The sequence below is a fragment of the Ooceraea biroi genome, chromosome 14, assembly GCF_003672135.1.
Source record: "Ooceraea biroi isolate clonal line C1 chromosome 14, Obir_v5.4, whole genome shotgun sequence".
Lineage (NCBI taxonomy): Eukaryota > Metazoa > Arthropoda > Insecta > Hymenoptera > Formicidae > Ooceraea > Ooceraea biroi.
Window position 1 is genome coordinate 1425686 of NC_039519.1, and position 24797 is coordinate 1450482.

Below are 24797 nucleotides of genomic sequence, written 5' to 3' on the forward strand. Positions count from 1 at the left end.
ATGTTCTTATATTAATCGAGCGAATTCCTTCTCTAGCTCCGCTCTCTCTTCTCGTATATAATTTCTGTAATTACAAAAGTCGCTTATTAGTTAAAATAAAAATTGAAAAATAACAAAACTTACCAATATCATCCTCCTCCGCGAATCGCACGCGCCTTGCAATGCTATCATCAAATATATTTTCTGAAACAAAAGTCGTTTATTATTTACTGAAACTATCGCAACTGAATTTATTCTGTTCTGAACGCAGTTGTATGATAGTTTTAAAATTCACCTATATCGTTGTCATCGTCCTCTTCCTCATCGTCTTCCTCATCGTCCTCTTCCTCGTCCTTCTCGTTGTCTTCCTCATCGTCCTCGTCCTTCTCATCGTCCTCGTCCTTCTCTTCCTCGTCTTCCTCATCGTCCTCGTCCTTCTCGTCGTCCTCGTTCTCCTCTTCCTCATCGTCCTCCTCTTCCTCATCATCCTCGTCCTCGTCCTTCTCGTCGTCTTCCTCATCGTCCTCGTCCTTCTCATCGTCGTCTTCTTCATCGTCTTCTATCCTTGCCCTCTTTAGTGCATACAACATTTCTGAAAAACGATTGTTTAGTAGTTATATCACAATATAATACTATGTAAAAATAAATAAAAAACTCACCTATATCTTCCTCGTTCCTTTGTCTTTTTCGGAACTCTTCCTCAATCGTCATTTGACTGCTATCATTAACTTCTGACAAAAGTGTATTATTTTATTAATCATAGAACATACTATAAAAATATGTAAAAGAAAAAGAAAGAATGAATAAATAAAATACTCACCGATATCATCCCAATCGTTCCAATTTTCTTCTGCCCATTCATCCTCTCCATATAAATTACGTAGGTTGAATATGTCGTCATCGTTGACATCCTGTCTCGTCCACAGATTGTCAATGTCTTCTACATCAACCCTCTTCCCCTTCCTCTCCCACCGTGTCCACTTCGCGTTCTCAATGTTTATAAATCCCTTGATATTAATATTGGTTGGATCTATAATCTGGAAAAAAGGATACAACAACAATAGTATAAATGTATGTATGTATGCAAGTATGTACGGATGAATGTATATACTTACCGGTGAGGGATCGAATTTAATACCGACCTCGCGGTATAATTGCACTTCTTCTAAGGGCTGGTCACCCACCCATATATACTGAAACACATAAAATAGGAAATGAAAGACAAAGTATGTAGACGTTAAACAATGTTTCTTGAATATGTAACTTACCCCAGTATGCGGGTATCGGACCTTTATGATATCCGCGATGTTTCCACAGACCTGCTGTTGCAGCTCCATTTCTCTTCGGTAAGCGGCCCACATGTTCTTATTTCTTGCACTTATAATACACTTGCACTACTCGCGACCAAAAATCAACTGTTTGGGCGAGAATAAAATCTTTTACATGTAGCCCGTAGAAAAAATAAGAGTAGGGCTAGCGATTTATTAGAGGCGAGGGTGGAGACTTTGCGCGACAAGTGATTGGTTTCAAAATTTGTGGGAGATGGAACTTGGTGAGGAGGGGATTTGTTGTTAATATTTGGGATCACAGGTAATAAACTTCCAACAGCGAGCGAGTCTATATCGCCTTTGTATTTTCCGATAGAAAGTTTAGGATTTAGATAAAAATACTTTTTCATGCTATCGAGTACATTATGATAAAAAAATATTTTTCGTGCTATCGAATGCATTATGATACCATACTAGGTCCTGTACCACTCGCGATAAACGTTTAGACGATATGATGTAATGTAAAAATGACTTACCTATGTCAGGATTGAACTTGGAGCGGGTTGCCCATATAACCACTCACTCAATCACCTGAACCATGCAGATTATGATAAGGTTTGAAAAATGCCCTCAACTTCGCTTATCCGCTGAAATGTTTTACATCTTATAACATGTTAAACATTCCAACAGCCGAGTGTCGGCACTCAAATAGAGATATGACGGTTCGTCATATTCTTAGAAAATTTTCCCTACATTAGAGATAGAAAAGTGACGCAGGGTCATAAAACATACCCTTCGTGACGTCATACCCCCCTCACCCGCCCCCGGTTTGGACTGCCGCCGCTGACTCAGAACCGATATGGGTTAGGACCGCGCATGAGTCATAACTGACCTGGGTTAGGCCCTATCTTACTCCCTCCCCAAAAGTGGATCAGAACCCGCTTATACTCACTACTAAAAATATTTCTTTGAATAAAAACATAAGCTTTACATTTGACTGATAATCTGTGTACATCAATATCGGCATTACAAATGAGACAGGTACTATTTCTAGTCTGCGTTAAAACATTCAACCTCGTACAAGAAGGATCTTGTTCGATTGCTGTGATTTCATCAGTAATTGACTGATTACAATTAAGGCATATTCTCGTTAAATGCGTCACCTCTAAAGGTTGTCTGTCAAAATCATTTCGTCTTCGAATAGCTATTCCTTGTTTTGCAGCATTTGCATCTCCATCAACGCGAGCCATTGTTCTACGAGGAAATCGCCCGTCACATACATAACAATTTAATCGTAAGGCCATGTTATAGGAACGATTAAAGATATTATATATAAAGATTAGAGAGAAATAATTTATTAAAATATTAACTTTGAATATGTTATAAAATAAGTTGTTGAGTAAGCACCACGAGAAGGAAAATAAAATGATCTTTACAAGTTCAAACTATCATGAAGTTTTCAAATGTAAATATATTTTCCTACATCTTTGTTTTATGAAGGAAATCATATAATCACAACTTATGAAGTATTTATGTTAATGGATTAAAAATTCTACATATATGCAATGTTAATACTAAATATCAAGGATAATTAAATACTCGAAAACAAAATAGCAAGAGGAATGCAATAAAGTAATGAAGAAGACTAGTGAAATCAATATAGATAATATAGAATTTTTTGTCAAAATATTGAATAATCAATTATTACTTTCACAATAATAAATCTGAGTGAAGTAATGTTTAATCCATTTGTTTAAAAAACAAACTATATTTTTAACTACAATATTATTATTATTACTAAGACAACTGTAATCAAAATAATAGTCGATTGTTTTTTGTCCACATAGGAATACCGTCAATTGCATTTGGTTAAATAGTACTTTTTGTTTAAAATAATTATGCAAGATTGCCGATAATTATTTTTGAAAAAACGATCTCTAGACATGCGTAGTTGTACTCTCACGCTTCGGTGCATGCAGCACACTCGCACCACTGCATGCGCAGCAGTACTCTGGCTCTTCGGGACATGTGCGCGAGGCGATTCTGGACTGCGGCTCACGGCTCGCCGAGTTGGTGGGGGTAGACTTTGCGCGAAGAGGCCCACTCTACCCCACAACACCCGGCTCTCTCGCGAGTTTTTGAATTCAATGTAATCATGATCATAGGACGGTAGAGACTGAACTAAATTTACCGATTCTTTATTTGGTAACAAATTATTTACTTTTGGCGAACATGTTTTTGATGGAGAGCACATTGACTGATTTAATGGAATGTATGATGATTTTGTTCTGTTAATGAAATAACAAAAATGAAATAAAAAGTAAAGATACAAAAGAAAGTCAAATAAATGGAAAAACATGTTGTAAAAACTAAAAATTTACCTTCGATGAGCGATATGGGGAAGTGAAAACATCATGTGTCGATATAGCTCCCATTCTTTTGCTGGTTGATATCCAGAACCGGACGGTGGCAATTTCTGTTTTCTGTTTTCTCTGACAAACATATCCCTTAATGAAAACCAACGTTTCTCAATTGCTTCAGCTGTACAAAAAACCATGATATCATTATTGTTTTGTTACAAATATAACGTAATAACGTGAAGAAAAAGAAATATTTACCTGATATATCCACATGATACAAGTTTTTAAAATTTTCACTTACTTTTAACCACATTTCTTTTTTGTGACTGATATTTTTAAAATTGAGGTCAGTTTTATCATACAAACATTTATTATCACGAACGAAATCAATAATAATTTCGTCAACACAAGACTCCATTGGCTCCATTCTAACCAAAAAATAAACGTTATAATAGGTTAGGCATAAAGATCGTAAAGCAAGTGCGTGATCGTAAGTCGGAAAAGATGGGACATGACCATCTCTCGTTACGATAACGACAGCCGACATGCGACAACTTTATACGAAATCTGACAACCTAGTACGCATGCGTCCGACATCCGACTGCGACATACGACGTATTGTAGACCAGGCTTAAGAGTCTCTCAGCCTCCGCGGGGGTTACGTCGACGGGTCGCATGCCGATCGTTCGATGTTTTTGGGTGTTATACTCCTTAACGAGCAGCGGTAGCTTGTCGACCCACTTGTAAGACCCATTGAGCGTAAACATCTGCCACATGGCGTTCTTCAGCGTACGATTGAATCGCTCGGCGACCGATGCCTTCAATACCGAATACGTTGAATAATGATTAATGTCGTGTTTCCTCGTGAGTCGTTGCACGTCGGTGTTGTAAAATTCCTTCCCCATATCGGTTTGCAAGTTTTTCGGGCATCTCTTGCTCTCTCGAATTATCTGGGCGATAATCGCAGCCGTCCCGCTTCCGCCTTTGCTCTTGAGCGACACGGTCCATGCGTACTTGCTCAACACATCGATGACGGTATGTAGTGGTAACCTCTGTTGAAACGTGAGTACGGGCGCATCTCGACTAAGTCTGCCTGCCACAGGTCATCGTATCCCCTGTGACGTGACGCCCGTGCGTCCGTCACAAGGGTTCGCCTGATCGAGGTAGCACCATTGGGTGGGATCGTTCCCTCAAGCGGGGGAGCGTACGATTGCGATTAATGGAGCGATTACCACGATGATTTGTGCTGCGCGGAAAGTGCGCGCGCGTATTAGTGTTCGCAGAGTGAGAGATCATCATCTGGACTATGTAATCCGCGAGACATCGAGGTAAACTCAAGAGGCTAAGGAGTCTGGAGAGGCTGAGCTCGGATGTCGGGGTCGCCGAGGAGGATCCGCGCCGTCAGAACCGACCCCGAAACGCAAACTCTCGCACCGGAAAGGGCCCAAGGATTGGCACAACAGCAGCTTTACGGGGATTACCAGCCGTCTGCAAGGCGGAAATAAAACCCGCATCCAGGACCAGGACTCCTGAGCATAACGTCGCCTCTTTCCGCGGCACGGACAAGGGCATGGCCAGCCGGCGTCCGGAGACCGCAGAACCAGGGAGTAACACACGGCAATGGGATCCTGGAGAGTCAAATTTGACGCCTGCCGCACGGCAACCCGCCGAGCCGGCGATAGCGGCGACGGCGGCGATAACGCGGCGATCACGAGGGGCGGATCGATGCGTGGATCGATGCGCGAGGGATTGCTCAGATTGATGCGCGAAGGGCAAGGACCCCGCAAGATTTCGCCGAGGTGTGGTGTTTCTTCGGAGGTCTCCGGGTTCATCTGGATTTCCGACCCGTTTGCCGAGCGAACGTCGAGAGTCGATCCCGGGTAGTTTCGGGTAGCGGTGTGGCCGCCTAGAGATATTCGCCTCGCCGACTGTTTCGAGTTACGCATAATCCGCGCGATCACCTTGAGAATCCTAGTGGACGAGAATTCGTCCGGCCGATGTACTAACGAACCAAATATACGAACTATTTGTTATTTACGTGTGTGGAGCCTTATTGTGTCACGGTTGCCCTTCCAGCGGTCCCAACTGACTTTCCTACGTACGATTTGAGAGCTAGTCGCATTTCGTGCAGATTTCGAATAGTGCGCAGAGACGCACCTGGCGCCCAATCTTCCGATCGTATCGAGAGGTTCGAGTTTATCGTAACTCCGAGTTTGTGACGTCGATAGTGCGTGCAAGGCGGGCAGCGCTAACAACGATTATTAAACGGCGTCGCACCCCGAACTATGACCCGTCTTCGTGGAAAATTTCGTCTCACCGGGGCATGCAGGTCCTCGACGAGTCACCGCTTCTCGGAATTAACGGCACCCTTCTTACGTCTTTCGGAGCTCATGTTTTGACGGGTGCGAATCATCGACTGGTCGGCACGATATGTGCGAAGATAATTACATTATCTCGCAAAGCCGTTCGATACGCTTTCGTTCCCGTTGAGCTGTTTGATTTTTGTTTTTTTGGGCTGTTCGGTACCTGTTCGCGGTTGTCCGTTGTTGAGCCGTTCGCGGTCGTCCGTTACTTGCTCGTACCCCCCTCTAGAGTTATTCCAGGACGATTCGCCGTCGCTCCACGGGGCATTCCAGGACGATTCGCTGAGGCTGGACTAGTGCGGGGGAGTGGGGAAGGGAAGTTGTTGTCTATTCTTTTGAGATCCTCGAGCGCCTGTCGAAGACCGTCTAGCATGGTCCGGTCCTTATCCATGTCCAAATGCGGTGAGAGAGATACTCCTTCGACTTGCAAGACTGACCCGTCTTGATGATACGCGTGTCAATTTATAATGATACCAGCTTCTCGAAGTTGCTTAGCCGTTCGTTAGCTGTTTGATACATGTTTGTACACGTTCGAGACCTGTTTGATACGCGTTCGATAGCCGTTCGCTACCTGTTCAATATCTGTTCGTTAGCTGTTCAATAGCTGTTTCGTATCTGTTTTGAGCCGTTCGTACCTGTTTGATACGCGTTCGATAGCCGTTCGCTACCTGTTCGATACCTGTTCGTTAGCTGTTTCTTATCTGTTTTGAGCCGTTAGTTAGCTGTTTAATACACGTTCGCTACCTATTGTTGAGCCGTTCGCGGTCGTCCGTTACTACAGGAAGGGGTTCGTACTCCTTCCAGAGTTATTTCAGGACGATTCGCCGAGGCTGGAGCTCCCCGGGGGCGGTATGGGGGAGGGCGGCGTGGAGGGGCGCTGAAGCATTGGCGCGGGGGGAGTGGGGGAGGTATGCTCTTCAGGGGGACTGGAGGGCCCTGTCTTTTGCTATCGGACATATTTCGAAGATCGTCTAGCGCGCTCCGATAATCCTTTATATTCAGATGTGGTGAGAGATTGTTCGCGCCTAGAGCACGGCGTACCGCTCTATGGCGGCGAAATCACCCGACTCGGGAATTTCGGCCACGTCCTCACTGTTTACGTGAGGACCTCGCGCGGCGGCCCCCCCGGCCCCCGCGGTCCGCGGGTGGTTGGATCGAGTAGCTGGACTCGCGAGCTGCGGGCCGCGGGGGGGTCGCTCCGACTAAAAATTCCTGAGTCAAGTCGCGTGAACACGCCCGAAACGGGAAGACTTATTAGGTGATGACGAAGCGATACGCGAGCAGTGTAAGATCGGCCACGTGCTCCAAAGAACCTGGTTGTACACGAGAGAACAGCTCCATACGGCCGGACTGATATTTATTGTGATAAATAAATGGTCTTAAAGTGAAGTGCCTTAATCTGACCGGCTGATCACCAATCCCTCCACCCGATCTCTCCAGAACTTCTGTTCGGCCCGGATTCCAACCGGCGGATTCCTCCGTCGGCGAACCACCGAACATTGTGGTCCTTCGAGCCGGATCGAGTGCTCGGGAGAGGAGGAGGACTCGAAAAGGTATGACAGACATTGCCGGTAGGTACCGTCTCATTGATTAGACAATTAATTAAGGCATTGGACACTTAAGTGCCGTCTCCGCGCGTCACGCTTCCCGCGTCTACGAGTGCCGTCTCCGCCCGACGCGCTCCCCGCGTCTACAAGCCGGCTCCGCGCGTCGCGTTTCCCGCGTCTACAAGTGCCGTCTCCGCACGTCGCGCTCCCCGTGCCTACAAGCCGGCTCCGCGCGTGGCGCTCTCAACGCTAAAGGCGTCATGAATCTCGCGATCAAACAGCAGGCCCATACGAAGACGTATATCGAGCGCTTCTGGGAAAATATGCTCAAGTTCGGAAAGGACAAGCTCACTTCCACGTACGTAACGGCACCGTGCGAGCTGCTCGAAACCTATTGGAAACGGTTTATGGATGGTCATCACGCGCTTCTAGCGCACGCCGGAATTGAGATCTCCGATTATATTGCGGAAAATCATTACGGACTCGCGGAGGAGAGCAACCTCGACGTCAAGTCGAAATTGGCGTCGCTCTTGAAGCGCTCCGAGCCCGCGAGCCCTTCTTCCGACTCTGCTTCGTCCAGCGGCCTTCTCAAACAGATTCAACTCTCTCGGATAAGTCTGCCTACGTTTAGCGGCGATCAGCTGGCTTGGGAAGGCTTTCGGGACTTGTTCAAGTCACTTGTGCATAATGTTGACGGCCTCGCTCCGGTTCAGAAGATGACTACCTAAGGGCTAGCCTCATCGGCGAAGCGGCGGATGCGGTGGCCAATATCGAGATATCCTCAGCAGGGTATGCGTTAGCGTGGGAAGAGCTCGCACCACGCTTTGATAACAGGCGCGTCTTGCTCGCCACGCATATGCGCGTTCTGTTAAACATCCAGGCGATTCCTAAGGCTTCTCCCGCCGAGATCAAGCACCTAATCTCCACGGTGAGTCAGGCCGCGCGTTCGTTCAAATCGATGGACCGGCCCGTGGACCAGTGGGATGATTGGTTCGTCCACATCCTGGTGGAAAAGCTCGACGCTGCCACGCGCTTATTGTGGGAATCGTCTCTGGAATCGGGCAACGATTTCCCTCGCTTCAGCGAGCTGCTGGATTTTCTTCAGACTCGTGTCCGCGCACTCGAGTCGACCGGGGTGAAATCCACGCAGTCGTCGCCTTCAATGCAACCGTCGGCCACGAAGCCGACCCGGAAAGGCGGGGTGAACGCGCACACGACCTCGGCAACCACGGATCCGAGTTCCGCGCGCAAACCGTGCTCGCTCTGTCGGGATCGATACGAGCTCCGGTCGTGTTCCAAATTTAAAACGCTCTCTGCGGAACAACGTCGCGAGTGCGTGAAAGGAAGCACGTATGCTTTAATTGTCTCGGCGCGGATCACGGCGCTTCGAACTGCCCGTCGATAAATCGATGCCGTCAGTGCAATCAAAAGCATCACACGCTGCTCCATCCGGCGGACGGTGCAGAGCTCAAAGGGGTCTCCACGGCAGTGGCTCCTTCCGACCCCGGGACTTCGTCGACCACGGACGCGTCCTCCGACAAGACGGCTTCCTCGACGGTGGCCGCGCTCTCTACGTCCACGAACAGCCGAGTACTGTTGGTAACGGCCCGTGTAAACTTGATCGTCAACTCGGGGCGCGTGATCAACGTGCGGGCCCTCTTGGACTCCGGATCCGAGGCATCTTTCGTGTCCGAGCGTGTAGCTCAACTTCTTCAGCTCCCGCGGCAGAAGGTGCGAGTGACCGTATCCGGTCTACAGGGCACGGCGACGGGCACGGCTTCGCATGTCGTCTCGCTGATGGTCGGCTCTCCGCAATCGCCATCCTTGCGAATCGCAGTTCCGCGAGCCCTCGTCCTGCCGAAGCTCACTTCCCTCCTGCCAGGAGAGCGCGTGGAGCTTGGCGACTGGCAGTTCTTGGAAGGTTTGCCGTTGGCGGATCCGGAATTCTCCATCCCTGCCGCGGTGGACTGCATTCTGGGCGCTGACCTTTTCGGTATGCTGCAGGAGGAGGGCGTATGATGAGGGCCTGCCGGTTCGCCGTCCGCGATCCGCACGGTGTTCGGCTGGGTGTTCATCGGGACCGTCCAAGCATCTGGCGATGTACAGCCGAACGTCTCGTCGCTTCATGCAACCGTCTGTTGCGATCTTCATGAAGATCTTCAGAAATTCTGGGAGCTGGAGCGGGCGCCTGCGGAACAGATCCTCACCCCGGAAGATCAGGCCTGCGAGGACCTCTTTCGGGAGACTACCGTTCGTAATAGCGAAGGACGTTACGTGGTGCGCCTGCCTCGGAGATCTTCTCAACGCGAACTCGGTGACTCGCGCCGCGGTGCCCTCCAGCTATGGCGACTGTACGCTGATTCTCTCCCAGCGATTGAGCACCTGAGAATTCCGCGGTGGACGGGCTCCGGCGGGCACACAACGCTACAACTTCATGGTTTTTCTGACGCCTCGAGCCGCGCCTACACCGCGGCCGTCTACCTGCGGTCGGAAGACCCGAAGGGCAGCACGGTCGTCCGGCTCTTGGTCGCGCGCACGCGAGTGGCGCCACTCAAGCCTCTCTCGATCCCGCGTCTAGAGCTTTGCGGAGCGCTTCTACTGGCACGGCTACTCGACGCCGTACAACGGGGTCTGAGTTCTCGACGACTCTATTCACGCCTGGATCGACGCCAAGGTTGTGTTTCATTGGCTGCGCGCGCATCCCTCCAAATGGCGGATCTTTGTCGCCAATCACGTTAGCGAGCTCCAAGAGCTAGTGGCTCTGCACCGTTGGCGTTTCGTACCCTCACGGGACAATCCGGCCGACGTCGCCACCCGTGGTCTGAGTCCAACAGAGCTGGCGAACCTGTCCCTCTGGTGGTTGGGTCCCTCGTGGCTCACCGGCCCGACTTTGGCCTGGCCGCAGGAGCGCAAGGAAGCCCAAGTAGAAATCGAAGAGCAGGAGCTCCGCCCGGTTCAGGTTCTGGCCGCGGCGGTCCGCGCTCCGGTGAACGAGCTCCTCCTCCGGTTCTCATCATATACACGTCTCATTCGAGTCTCGTCGTTCTGCCTTCGATGGATTCGAGCCCTCCGGGACGCCGACCGCCCCGTCCAAGGCGGTAGTCTCACCACTGCCGAACTGCCGCCTCCGGTGGTTGCGCATCTCGCAGCAGCACGATTTCGGGGAGGAGATTCGTCTGCTGTCGGACGGCCAGCGTCTCCCTCGCCGGTCGCCGCTACTGAGCCTCCGGCCATTCTTTGATCAGAATGGCCTCCTCCGGGTAGGAGGCAGGCTGCAGGGCGCTTTACTGTCGTACGAGGAAAGGCACCCTGTGATCCTCGCCAAAAGGAGTCATCTCGCACTCCTCCTGGTTCGCGACGCCCATGGGAGGTGTCTGCATGCCGGGCCGCAGCTCACTCGGAGCGTGCTGGCTCGACGTTACTGGATTCTTCAATTCAACTCCTTGGTTCGAGCGGTCACTCATCAGTGTGTGAAGTGCGCTCGCTACCGGGGCGACACTGCGTCTCAGCAGATGGCCCACCTGCCGGATGCTCGCGTCCGGCCAAGCAGACCTTTCTCGTCGGCCGGCGTAGATTACGCCGGACCGATTCGTTTTCGCGCCCACAAGGGCCGAGGACAGAAAACCCTCAAAGGCTATATCTGCCTTTTCGTGTGCCTGGCCTCTCGAGCCGTCCACCTCGAGATGGTCTCAGACCTATCCTCTGCGGCCTTCTTGGCCGCGTTCCATCGCTTCACAGCTCGGCGTGGCCATTGCACCAGACTCATGAGCGACAATGCTACAAATTTCCGCTGCGCCGATAAGGAGCTTTGCTCCATGTTTCGTTCGGCCACTGACTTCTACGAGCAATGCCGGGATCAGCTGGCAAACGACGGAACGAACTGATCGTTCATTCCCCCGGCCGCCCCGCATTTCGGAGGCATTTCGGAGGCCGGGATCAAATCGGTGAAACACCATCTCCGTCGGGTCCTTGGTGAACAATTGCTTACCTTCGAGGAGCTCGCCACTCTACTCTGTTTCATCGAAGCGTGCCTCAATTCGAGACCCCTACATCCGCTCAGCAACTCACCTGCTGACCTCACTGCACTGACCCCTGGTCACCTCCTCATAGGGGAAGCTCCGATCGTAGTACCGGGCCCCCCAGCGGACCCGGACTCTCGTGGGCACGTCTCCAACCGGTGGACTCTGATATCTAATCTCAAACATCACTTCTGGCGCAGGTGGGCTGGAGAATACCTGCACCGGATGCAGCAGTTGCCGAAATGGAGAGAGACCCGAGATAATCTCCAGTTAGGAGCCTTGGTCCTCATCAAGGACGAGCTAACGCCACCGGCGAAGTGACCACTCGCCAGGATCACCCGATTGCTATCAGGGACCGACGGCACGTCCGAGCTGTCGAGGTGCGAACAGCCACCTCCACGTTCATCAGACCTGTGGTCAAGCTGTGCCCACTGTCCAACCCACCGGAGAACAACTGAAGCAGCCTTCGCTTACCTTGATACGTCATGGCGGGCGGCGTCTTGCGCTAGCATAGGGACAAGTTTTCGTCGCACGGGACGAGGCGGACGGTATGTTCGCGCCTAGAGCACGGCGTACCGCTCCATGGCAGCGAAATCACCCGACCCGGGAATTTCTGGATTGCTGCATCAAGCTGACGTACGCTCAGTTGGATCGTCTCGTCGAAAAGGTCGACGCAAAGATTGCGCAATTTTCGTATATCGTGTCCGCCGAAACGAAGGATGCGTCGAACGCCATTCGCGCCAGCGAATGTTTCAATGCCCATAACATTATAGATTGTGAGCTGTTGGCTCTGGTTTTTAGTAAACCGATGTAATACATACAGAATAATGAAAAATACTTTTATAAAATTCCAAACTCCTTCAAATTCATCAATGAAAATAATAAATTGTTTTTTACTTATTGTATGTTTAATATTGTTAAATATTGTTGTATGTTAAATATTGTTTTAATTATGTTTTAATTATTGAATGATTTTTTTAGTGGATAATAGTAGGCTCAAAGCCGGTATTGGAGATCCCGTTGCGCCGGGAATTTTCGATTGTCTTCCTTCCACCTCCGGTAAGTATATTCTCTTATAATTATATCACAATATATTATATTACAATCGGATAGCATATGCATATTAACCTTGTTTTTTTGTTTCTTTTTTGCAGTACATATCGCGATACGACATCGGGCTCAATGCATATACGCATATCGATGGATATATCAATATTATGGAGAGGAATTGGGTGCGACGGGAGCGGAAAATTCGCAGAGAGAAACGGGAGGACTGGGAGGATTACTGCGAAGAATGGGAAGAAAACGTGTACTATTTACGACAACTATTTGGCTTGGAGGAGTGGGTGGTGGACGAAGAGGAAAATTGGAACGGTATTTTTGTACATATATTATACACCTGCGTTCTATGACGAATAGAACCTTTTGTTTTATTTTTTTCGTCGATTTATTTTTTCAGATTGATATGGAGTTGAAGGATGATGATGAGGAAGAAAAGGAGCAATATTACTACTTTTATATCTCGTTTTTTTTACTATATATATTGTTTATTCTGTTATTCTTATATTTTACATATTACTAGTTTAGTACAATATATATTCATGTAGCATTAAATATTCTAATAATATTCATATATTATTTTTACTTCTTATAACATTCATATATTATTTTTACTTCTTATGATATTCATATATTATTTTTACTTCTTATGATATACCATATATTATTTTTACTTCATAATTACATATTCTTATGATATTGTAAGGGAAAACGTACAAGGTTGACGAAATACGGCCCTGAGATGTTTGCGCGCATATCGGCGAGTCTAGCGGATCAAAACTATGTATAAGAAAGTTCGAGAGAATTCGATAGGGCGAGCGAATGCGAAAATAAGAGCGTGTAGAGTCAGTCGTACCTTAGCCTTCGGACGATGTACAAGTATTAGAGATATAGCTGCGTTAGTAGATAAAATTGGTGCGAGTTATAACTGTTTATAATAATAAAGTCATTTCTTAAATTATATAATAAGTTAGTGCAAGACGAATTTACCACCTGCTCCGAAGAAATCTGTGTTTCTCTCCTTACAACTTACAATTCAGAAGTGGGATAGTCTCAACACCTTCAAAGAGGATCAATCTCTCAGGAAGAAGAGGACAGAACTCAACTCACGGCTTCTGCTCCGTATGGCCTAAAACTCCTTAGCACTGCTGGAGCAACGGTCTTGTTGGAGTGCATGGGGATCTCGTTGAGATACCGTCCGTTCGAGACAGATACTTCAGTTGGACCCGCGCAGGACAGCGTGAGGTGGACTGATCAGTATTCGCAAGTAATTGTACGTTAAGTAAAAGTACGTTTTAGCCTAAGTATCAGCTTCGAATCAGAAAAATGGATCGAGCAGCTATAGATAAAATGAATTTCAAACAACTAAAAGATGCGGCAGCCAACCTCGATCTCAGCGTCTCGGGTAGCCGCGTGGATTACATTGATGCTCTTGTAACATATTACGAGCGTCGTGATTTTGCGGCGGGAGCCGGACCCTCACGGCAAGAGGAATCGCCGAGATAAGTCGCCCAGCCGCCGACGGCAGGTGATAGTTCGCAGCAGATGATGACAACGTTAACACAATTTATGACGTCTATGGTGACTCAAATGCAACAACAGCAGCTTATGCAACAAATGCTCAGCGTGATGGCTACAAGAAATGATAGTACGGCTTCGGTGCATAGTAGTCCTAGCAATTCATCAATTCCGGAACCAAATCAAGAAGTTCCTCGTCAATCGTCAATCGGATCGTCATCGGCGGCTTACGCAGTTAATCTGTTGACACCACAGATTCCTGAATTCGGAGGCACCGATACGGAAAATGTTCGGTTATGTGTTCAAAGAATAGACCGAGTCTCAGCAATCCATAGGGCTCCGGACCACGTTACTCTCCTTGCAGCTTTAAGCAGATTGGTAAAGCGAGCGAGAAAGTGGTTTGACCTCGGCTCCGGACCCATGTTATAATCGTGGATGGGCTTCCGTGAAGCCATCATTAAGCGATTTGAGAGAAGAGTTTTGATCCAGGTTGCCTTGCAAAAAATTGAAGCCCGGAAGTGGAACCCGTCCAGAGAATCATTCCAGGAGTATGCAATGGATCGACTAACACTCATGCACAGTCTTGATCTTTCGGCAAAGGATTCCATCCATTTACTGACAGGAGGAATTGGAAATCAAGCGTTGAGAGTCACGGCAACAGCACTTCGCGTCGAAACGATAGATGAATTTCTGGATGAGATGCATACTATTAGGTTATTCATTAAGTTCTGCGGTTTTTTTGCCCTAAATTAAAACATAAATCTATTGTACTTACACATTTATTCAATCTAGAATGTATTGTCCATCTTGATCGACCACCTTCTGCCAACGTTCTAGAAGGGACATAATGCCGCGTTTGTAGAAGTCGCGCGACTTCTGCGCGAAAAAGTCCTCCAGGTACGTTTGAATATCGTCCACTGAATTAAAGCGCTGCCCGTCGAGATTGTTTTGGAGTGACCGGAACAGATGGTAATCCGACGGCGCAAGGTCTGGGGTGTTTACGTTTAGTAATCGGATTTGCAATCGGATCAATCGCAATCATATCGACCGACTAGGAAAAAGGTCCCTAGACTAATCAGATTTGTAAACGTGTCTATGGAGCGATCGGATTAGCTCGTGATCTCGTTTGTGAAGGTTATGAAGGAACTAAAACGCGAAGCGAAAATTTTCTTGTCAGAATTCTTTAGGAGAAGAAGAAAAGTAAGTATATATGTACTTTGTTATTCTTGCAATAATTAACTTTCATTCTCCTTTGAATGTATATTGATCGATAGGTGTACTTGTGTACTTTACTGATATTTTAGAGAAATAAATAGACTATAACCTCATCCTGTTTGAATCGTTTATGATTCACGATTACATACGTATGTAATCTAACAATAGTTTTATTCTTAGAGCACAAACATGGACTTTATTTTATGGAACGTAATGTTTAATAATAATGAAGAAAACGAAAATGTTTTACAAATACGTCGTGTAAGAGAGCATCATATTAGAATGCATCACTATTTTGAAAATGCCATTCTTAATTATTCTCTAACAGATAAGAAGTACAGACATTCATTCATAAAATTGAACATAATGTAAAACAATTACTTCAGTAATGTGGATTCAATACTTATAAACAATAAAACTTTATTGAAATATTTAATTCGACTTGTATACTTGACTAGGTGTGTAAAAAAATTTAATATATATATATAGTACTATTTGGTAATATTGTTATATATGTATATTGTTTTCTCATAGATTTTAAATCACACTTTCGTATCACAAGAGAAATATTTGAGTTGTTAATACAACATATTGGACCATTTTTATTGCAAAGAGACAATAGTCCTAAAATATCACCAGCGAAACAAATTGCTATAGTCTTGTGGATATTTGGCAATCAAGAAGTTTACAGGTTAGTTAATTTATAAATACATAAAAGATTTGGTTATCTTTAGATCTTCTGTGTATAGTAAAAATAAAAGATAAGTGCAATCATATTTAACGCATATATTCAATTTATGCAACATTAATTATGTTTTATTTTAGATCTATTGCAGATCGATTTGGGCTTTGCAAAGACACTATATGGAAGTGAGTATTTAATGTAGCTTACGTACTACAAGATCACGCAGAAAACTACATAAAATGGTCACAGCATTACGAGTTATTACACATCCAAGAGCAATTTGTAGCTATGAGCAATTTCCCAGGTGTAGTAGGTGTCATAGACGGTTGTCACATTCCCATTAGTGCTCCTAGTGAGCACCCAAATAGTTATATTAACAGAAAAGGATTTCATTCGATAATGCTACAAGGCATTTGTGATCATAAAATGAAATTTATCGATATTTTTATGGGAATTTGTGGCAGTGTCCATGACGCACGAGTGTGGCGCTTAAGTGATATCAAAGAAATGATTGACCATGATATTGACAGATATTTCCCACAAAATACACATTTGTTAGGTGACTCTGCATACCCGCTATTACAATATATGCTCGTTCCATATCGTAACAATGGTCATTTAAACAATGTACAACGTAATTATAATACAAAGTTATCATCAACTCGTATTACGATAAAAAGAGCGTTTGGGATGTTAAAAGGACGATTTCGAAAGTTAAGATATGTCTATATGTATAATACCGAAATGATACCATTACTTATATTAGCATGTTGTATTTTGCACAATATTTGTATCGATAACGAAGATGAACCGTTTGAAAACATTTTAGAGCCAATAGAAAACGAAAATGATTATAATGTTTTAGAAGGTGGTGAAAAAAGAGAGATTATTGCACAGTTAATACATTAAGTTTATATGCAATACGCGCGCACATACACAAACACACACATATGTATATATGTATATATATATTTACATGGCAAATAAATTGTTTTTTCATGTATGAAACGCAGCAATTATGTCTCTGTCATAAACATGTACATATAACAATTACTAACGATCATTCGCAGAACATCTTTTTCTTTCTCTATAATATCAAGAGTTTCAATACGTACAGTAAGAAATCATTAGTAATATTTGTAATGCAAATAAACAATGTTTTGAAAACAATGGCAACAGTAAACATATTATTTCATAATATTTGATAATAACGCCTATCTTGGTAGTTATAAACACATGAATACATATTCAATAAAATATATTTATTATATTTGGTAATACATCCAGAAACTGAACATACATATTTGAAATAAATAACAATTGTCTTCTTTTATTCACTAATACATCTTTCATAAATTATATCGTAAATTAATACATCAGTCAACTTTAATCTTAAATGTTAACAATGAAATAAAATCTTATCTCATAAAATTAACTGCATATAAGTAACTAAAATGAACACCTTTTTGGTTTTACGAACACATTTCTTCACTTTCATGTACTTCAGTTATATTAGGTTGTTCATTAAGTTCTGCGGTTTTTTTGCCCTAAATTAAAACATAAATCTATTGTACTTACACATTTATTCAATCTAGAATGTATTGTCCATCTTGATCGACCACCTTCTGCCAACGTTCTGGAAGGGACATAATGCCGCGTTTGTAGAAGTCGCGCGACTTCTGCGCGAAAAAGTCCTTCAAGTACGTTTGAATATCGTCCACTGAATTAAAGTGCTGCCCGTCGAGATTGTTTTGGAGTGACCGGAACAGATGGCAATCCGACGGCGCAAGGTCTGGGGAGTACGGTGGGTGCTGCATGACTTCCCAGCCAAAGCACTTCAACTTCTTCTTGGTCACCAAAGCAGTGTGTGGTTTGGCGTTGTCGTGGTGGAAGACAACGCCCTTCCTGTTCGCCAATTCCGGCCGCTTCTCCGCCACTGCCTGCTTCAATTTTTCTAACTGAGCGCAATACTTCTCGGCGTCGATGGTCTGACCGCGCGGAAGCAGCTCGAAGTACAGGACGCCTCGCCAATCCCATCACACACTCAGCATCATTTTCTTCGGATGCAAATCCGCTTTGGCAACCGATTGTGACGACTCACCCAGACCGCACCATGACCGCTTGCGTCGAATGTTGTTATATACCACCCATTTTTCATCTCCCGTGACCACCCGTTTGAGAAAGGCCTCCAGCGAGTTCCATTTCAGCAGGGATTCACAGATCATGACGCAGTCCAAAATGTTCTTTTCGGTGAGCTCGTGAGGGACCCAAACATCTACTTTTTTCGACATCCCAAGCCGTTTTAATCGCTGTGCAACCGTTGTATGGGCGATGTCGAAGCGCTCCGCGATCTCCCGCGTCGTCAGGTGTCGGTCTGCTTTGCTTGCGGCCACGATTTGGTCGTCGTCAGTGGTGGATGGACGACCGGAGCGAGCAGCATCGGAGACGTTCACATCTCCGGAACGAAAGCGCGCAAACCAACGCTGACAAGTGTCAGCGCTTATGGCCGAGTCCCCGTACAGGCCACATATCTCACGTTGTGCGTCCGTCGCTTTTACTCCTTTGCGGAAGAAAAATAGCAAAATGTGCCGAAAATGCACCTTTTGATCCTCCATTTTCAATGAATAGCGCGTACACACAACACGTCAAAACACAACAAAGACTCTGGCGAAATGTCAAGCGTTGTCTAACCTGTCACGGAGTATTCGGCAATCCGCGGTTCAGGCGATGCATGCTATTTTTTTCAATGGACAAACGCTATCTATCAAGAAAACCGCAGAACTTAATGAACAACCTAATACTATTAGTAAATACAGCTTATCACTATTAATGCTACTAAAATATAATATAAAAATAAAATGGTTAGTCTGTTTCAAATTATTGTGGAAATATTATTGAATTGTGATAAAAACAAGACTAAAACTATGTATACGTATATTTGTGCACATATACACACATATACATAAAGCTTTATTTTCATTGTTGTCAAGTTAAGAAACATATATTATCTTAACCTCGCAGGTATCATTCTATTATTTGTTGAAGACTTCTGTTGTGCTTCAACGGACTTCTGTTGTGTGGCTACTGATTGAGTGATAGCACTCTTCATCTTCCTTCCTTTTTTAACCACCTGTACCCACGATTGGGCTTCAGGTGGGTTTTTATCTCGCGATAACAGCGGCGCGCTTTTTTGCGTATCCTTCTTCGTAACTACTGTCGCTGATTGCGACCCTTTTGTCGATAATCTTCGGTTCTTTTGAGCCGATCTTGCACGTGGCTCCTCCTCGTGTGGTGCCTTTACTACCTGTTTAAGCATCAAGTCAACAAATTTTTGTTCAATTAACTTCGATATACGGAAAAACAATCGATTTTCCATCGTCTGCATATAGTCGTTATCGACTTGTTCCTCTATAGAGACGGATGGGACATCAATATCTCGTTCTAGAGAGGACGAAGGAGACGGAATTCTCTTTCGTGTTGTACGCATTCTCCTTCTAGCTCGGTGTTCTACCTGTTGAACAGGATGGTCGGATTCCATCACCGACGTATTATCCTGTATATCATCCTCTCTAATATAGGCACGAGTATGAACTTCGCGCTTCATATTCGCAATGACTTCCTTTAACGCCGCAACTTCTGCTCTAAGTGAGCATATTTCCTTATTCAAGATGGCGGTCTTCTTTTCGCCATGTTGATCATCATCTCGTTCTATTAAAATAGACATTGCCGCTTTAACGGTTAATGCTGCATCGCGGAAAGATTTTTGGCATGTGCCCTTAATATTGGAGGACACTTGCACAGTACCTTCTATTTTTTCCATGTTTTCAAACACGGTAGCACGCAAGTCGCACGAAGGTTGCTGTCTCAAGTGCTCCATCTGTTTATTCAAAAATTTCTCATCAAGCTTAATTCGTGTATGACTTTTAGCCGGTAATACGCTATGCTCCAAAAAATCTTTCTCTTTTTGCCACAGTAACGCATCGCGTTCTGCTTGTATCGCATCTCTCTTGGCTGCAGCAAGGGCCGCATACTCTCCTGTTGTTATAGGACGACCACGACCTCGCTTAGACGACGTCTTTGACGCCTTTGAAGACACCGATGACCGTGACTCCGCGTCGCTGGTTGACATTACATCATCCTCTTTTCTTTCTTTACGCTTTAATATTGGCGTAGATACTGTGGTAACCGGAGCTGATGCCGATTCCACAATATTTGGCTTGCTTTTAGTGCCATGCTGCTTAGACAGAGCAACGATTAAACGCCTAGGCTCGAGTAAAATCTCCTTAGAGACTATCTTGTGCTTGGTGGGCTCAAGAGAGGCCTGCACTGTAGACGTTGATGCCTGCCGAATATCATCGGTCTTTCTATAGGGGTGGGCGCCCCTCTCCTTCTTCGTTTTTACGCTTTTTAGTTGTTTCTCTTTTGTTGTGTCTGCCATATTTTATAACCGTTATCTCCTCTAATTGTCATGGGTGTGTATGTGTTGCATGTGCGTGTTTGATGAGTGTATGTGTGTGTGTGTGTTGCATGAGTGTGAGTGTTGGTATGCATGTGTGAGAAGTGCATGCAAGCGTGTGTATGGCATTGTGTGTGTTTGCATGATCAGGATGTTGTTGCATGCTGTATGTTATAGTAAAATAGGCCAATATGCTTCGAACAGCGATCCAAAAAGTGACGAGGGCGCCTGCCACGACCAATCATGTGGCCTCGGGGGTGCCCCCCGCATGCGCGGCACGGTCCCAACCAGTCACCACCTGGCAGTACCACACATGCGAGATTATTCGCTGGCTGATGAGGCAGCCCCGAATGTCTCGGTTACAGACTTCGCGGGCCTCTGTACTAGCCGGGGGGGCCGAACACATGGCCCGCACCCCCCCCTTTAGCGGCACGAGGGAAGCGCAGAACCCCCACCTTACCCCTGTACCCTCTTTAACCAATCACGACAGGCACCAGGCACTTCCGGATACACTGTCGTCACAACCGACCTACTACCATAAGATGCCTTCCCGACGCACACACATAGAGCATCGGGTATTTGTAGGAGGATGTTTATAGAGTGCCTCCAACACTCGTGGTTGTCTAGATGTTCATGACAACCCCCGGGCCCTTGAAGCTAAGATGGTGTGTGCTCACAAGGGCTTACGGTGTTGCGTGGGTTTTTATAGAGGTTGTCCTTCCTCGCGGTCCAAAAGGACCCCCGGTCCCCCGAGGTCGGCAGCAGCCTTCCAAGGGGGGTTCCGGTATGAGCGTATGACGGGGGGAGGATAGAAATCCTCCCCTTACGGTGCCGCGTCCACCGGGCGTTTGAAGTCAGGGTCGCCGCATCCCCTACCGACGAATGGGACGGAAAAGGTCCCTTTCGGAGTCGCCGGGCTCCGTGGGTTTCTTTTATAGAGGTTCCCAGTCCTCGCGGTCCCAGCCGAAGCCAAGACCACCAGTCCTATGGAGCAAGATGAAGTTTGCGTCCCATAGGCTTCCGGTGTTGCGTGGGTTTTTTATAGAGGTTTTCCTTCCTCGCGGTCTCAGCCGAAGCCAAACCCCGGTTCCTCCGAAGAGGCTTTCCGGTGTGGGACTCGGGCACCTCGGGAACGTCAATTCTCGTACCTGCTACACAGTAGCAGGCCCCTGAGGGAAACCTAACCTAACCTTTTTTTCTTTTCTTTTTTTAGGAGGGGAAACCCATCATGGGCCCCCTTGCGCCCCTTGGGCGGAGCGCAAGGGGAGTGTAAGACTCGTACTCACTAAAACCACCTCCAGTTGCCATCCCTGGTGTTTGTTATGGGGAAGCCCAGAACCGCGCGCGGATTCTTCGGGCTTCCCCCACCAAGTATACGGTCCCACGCGCTGCGATAACGCGTGCCCGCAAATGCAGGCCCGTCCCACCCCATGGAGCGTGGCAACCCACCGCTCCACAGGGACCCCCCATCATAGAGGGGGTTTTTTGTAGGGCGAGGGCTGTCCATCCCAAAACAGCTCTCGCCCTCCCATCCCACTCGTCCACCGTAAGGGTCACGATGTCCAAGAACGTCGTGCCAAGAGTGGCCCGGGCAAATACCCCGCCGACCAACTCTCCGGGCGCCTGGCCAATGGCCCGGCTCCCAGCCCCCACCGTGGACCCGCCGCGCACACGACATTGCCAGATGCAATGCCGTGTTGTATCGGGCGAGTGAACGCAGGCCCGGGCAAATGCCCCGCCGGCCCGGCGTAGGGACGGCCTGTGTACCACACAGGCCTACCCCCAGAGCACTTTGATAAAGGTGCTCTGTCACCCGCCCGATACCCCCGTCCCACAAAGACGCCGACACAGCTTAAGGCTGTGCCAGTCCCACCTCCTAACCCAGGAGGGGGACACTTGTACGCGTGGCCCCGTCCTCCTCCTCCACGCTTGCCGCCTCATTCCTCTTAGAGGGGGTGGGGGGTCAAACCTGACCCCCCGGCGAGGTCAACTGGGCGGCCGCCGCCGTCTGCCGACGCCTCTCGCCCCCCTTCCGCCCCGCCGCAGGGCAGGATCGGCCGCCTGCCGCATCCTTTCTGCTTCCTCCTTCTGCGAGATGACTTCCTCGCAGAAGGAGGAGAAAGCCTTCCGGGACCTCTCGCTCCCAACGATCTCACGTAGAATCGTCGGGAGGGAGAGGTCTCCGCCGATCTCGTTGACCAGGACACGGCGCCTCCCCGCCCACGCGGGGCACGCCTCAAGCGTGTGTTGCGCCGTGTCCCGGTTCGCGCTGCAGTGGTGGCAGCGTGGTCCGCGCTCGCGCCCAATACGGCTCAGGTACTCCCCGAAACAACCATGTCCGGAGAGCACCTGAGCCATGCGGAACGTCACTCCGCCCCGATCCCTGTCCAGCCACTCTGCCAGGCAGGGATGGACGGCCTCGGCAATCCGCCGACCCGACGGGATTGTCGGGTCGGCTGAATTGGCGCTGCCATGCAAGCAGCGCCTGTTGCCTCGCCTGTTGCCTCGCCTGTCGTCCAAGAACCTCTTTGGCCCTGGCCGTTAAACGAGCACCCCTCTCCCGCGCCTGCCACACCCGCTCGTACGCGTCTGCGTACGCGGGCGCCAGCAGGACGATTGGGGGTGCCGGCCAGGGCCGTCGCCGCCCTATGGGAGACGGTCCGGTACGTGCGGGCGACACGGGCGGCCACCCTTCTTTCGAAGTGCCGGACGGCCTGTGCCGCCCGGCTGGTGACCGCCAAATCGTCCGCCCACACCGGTGCCCCGTACAGGGCCACCGACCGGATCGCTCTTGCGTATAGGTGGCGAGCCTTCTCGCTGGGGCCCCCCAGATTGAGCATCAGGCGGCTGGTTGCTGCCGCTAATCGCTCCAACCGGGGGGCCAACTCCACGAAGTGGTCCTCAAACGACCAGCGGCCGTCCAATGTGAGGCCCAAGTATTTAATACTGGGCCCCACCGGGACAGGGACGTTCCCCACCATGATTTGGGCTGGAGGCGGTGCACTGCGGAGGCCGTCGTGGAAAAAGACGGCCTCCGATTTGTGCGGCGAGACCTCCAGACCCAGGGTGCGTATGGCGCAAACCACGCATGCCACCGCCCAGTTGGCCATCCGTATCGCTTCCCCCCATCTTGGGGCCCCGGCCACCACCAGTGTGTCGTCCGCGTATCACACTAGGTGGCAGTCCGGGGGCAAGGCAGCCCACAGTACTTTGTCGAACGCGAGGTTCCACAACAAGGGGCCCAGCACGGACCCCTGGGGAACCCCGTGTGGCAACCGCCTTCCGCGTAATTCAGCGTACCGGCCGGTGTACTCCATACATCTGTCCCGGAAATAGTCCAGGATGATGTCCAACAGGTAGCCAGGGAGGCGATGATGACGCATCGCCTCCACTACAGCGTTCCAGGGGAGGGAGTTAAAAGCATTGCAAATATCAATGCTTACAGCAATTGCAACTCCCTCCCCTGCCGTGGTCTCGTCCTCCGTGAGGGACAGGACGCGCTTGATCGCGTCCACGGTCGAACGGCCCTCACGGAAGCCGTACTGCCCATCACTAAGTCCCGGACCATTCCGGGACAGATGCTGGACGATGCGGGAAGCCACCACTCGCTCAAACATTTTTCCCGCTTCGTCCAGCAGACACCGGCCGGTAGGCGGAAGGTTCGTCCGCGGGCTTGCCTTTCCCCTTGGGGATGAGGGCCAGTCTGGCCCTCTTCCAAGATGGGGAGAACCTACCGTGGCGGAGGCAGCTGGTGAACAGCTGCCTCATGTGCGGGGACAGGACTTCGAGGGCCTGGGCTCATGCCTTGCCGGGAATACCATTGGGGCCCGGGGCCTTGTTGCCCCTCAGCCCCTTCTAGCTCCCGGCCATCTCCTCCGGAGTAACCTCCGGCACCTCATTGGCCTCGTAATCGCGCGGCCGGTCCTCAGTGAGGGGGGAAAGCCCTCTCCCATTGGGAAGAGGGCGTCAATGACAGCCTCCCTCACCTGCGGAGGTAGGGACTCCGTGATCGGGGGCGCCCAAGGGCGGAGCTTGCCCATAACAAGCTTGTAAGGGCGCCCCCACGGGTCCCTGTTTATACTCCGGAGGAGTTCGTCCCAGGCCCTGTCTCTGGCCCGGCTGATCGCTTGCCTGAGGGAGTACCTCGCTGTACGGTATTCCCCATAGGCATTGTCGATCCTCGCGGCAATCCCTGACCGGCGGGCGCGCAAAAAGCGCCTCCTGGCGCGGACGGAGGAGCGCCGAAGTTCGGCAATCACCCCTGACGACCAATAAGCGGCCCGCCGGCCTGGAGACCTCCCGGCTCGGGGCATCGACGCGTCACACGC

The 24797-nt window shown here is 48.5% G+C and overlaps 3 protein-coding genes across 3 annotated transcripts; 1 reads left to right on the forward strand and 2 right to left on the reverse strand.

Moving 5' to 3' along the window:
• Window positions 1–3184: 3184 nt before the first annotated feature.
• On the reverse strand, window positions 3185–4025 carry LOC113563429. Its single transcript, XM_026975075.1, has 4 exons — window positions 3866–4025; window positions 3629–3788; window positions 3439–3535; window positions 3185–3352 (listed from the first exon to the last, which is right to left on the reverse strand). The coding sequence occupies exons 1-4, from the start codon at window positions 4023–4025 to the stop codon at window positions 3185–3187; spliced, it is 585 nt and encodes a 194-aa protein (XP_026830876.1).
• Window positions 4026–8373: 4348 nt separating this feature from the next.
• Window positions 8374–11857, forward strand: LOC113563430. The gene is made up of 6 exons (XM_026975076.1): window positions 8374–8718; window positions 8937–9530; window positions 9624–9767; window positions 10192–10503; window positions 10553–11380; window positions 11516–11857. Exons 1-6 carry the CDS (start codon window positions 8374–8376, stop codon window positions 11855–11857), a joined length of 2565 nt encoding a protein of 854 aa, XP_026830877.1.
• Window positions 11858–22835: 10978 nt separating this feature from the next.
• Window positions 22836–23579, reverse strand: LOC113563431. Its single transcript, XM_026975077.1, has one exon. The coding sequence runs from the start codon at window positions 23577–23579 to the stop codon at window positions 22836–22838; it is 744 nt and encodes a 247-aa protein (XP_026830878.1).
• Window positions 23580–24797: the final 1218 nt, after the last annotated feature.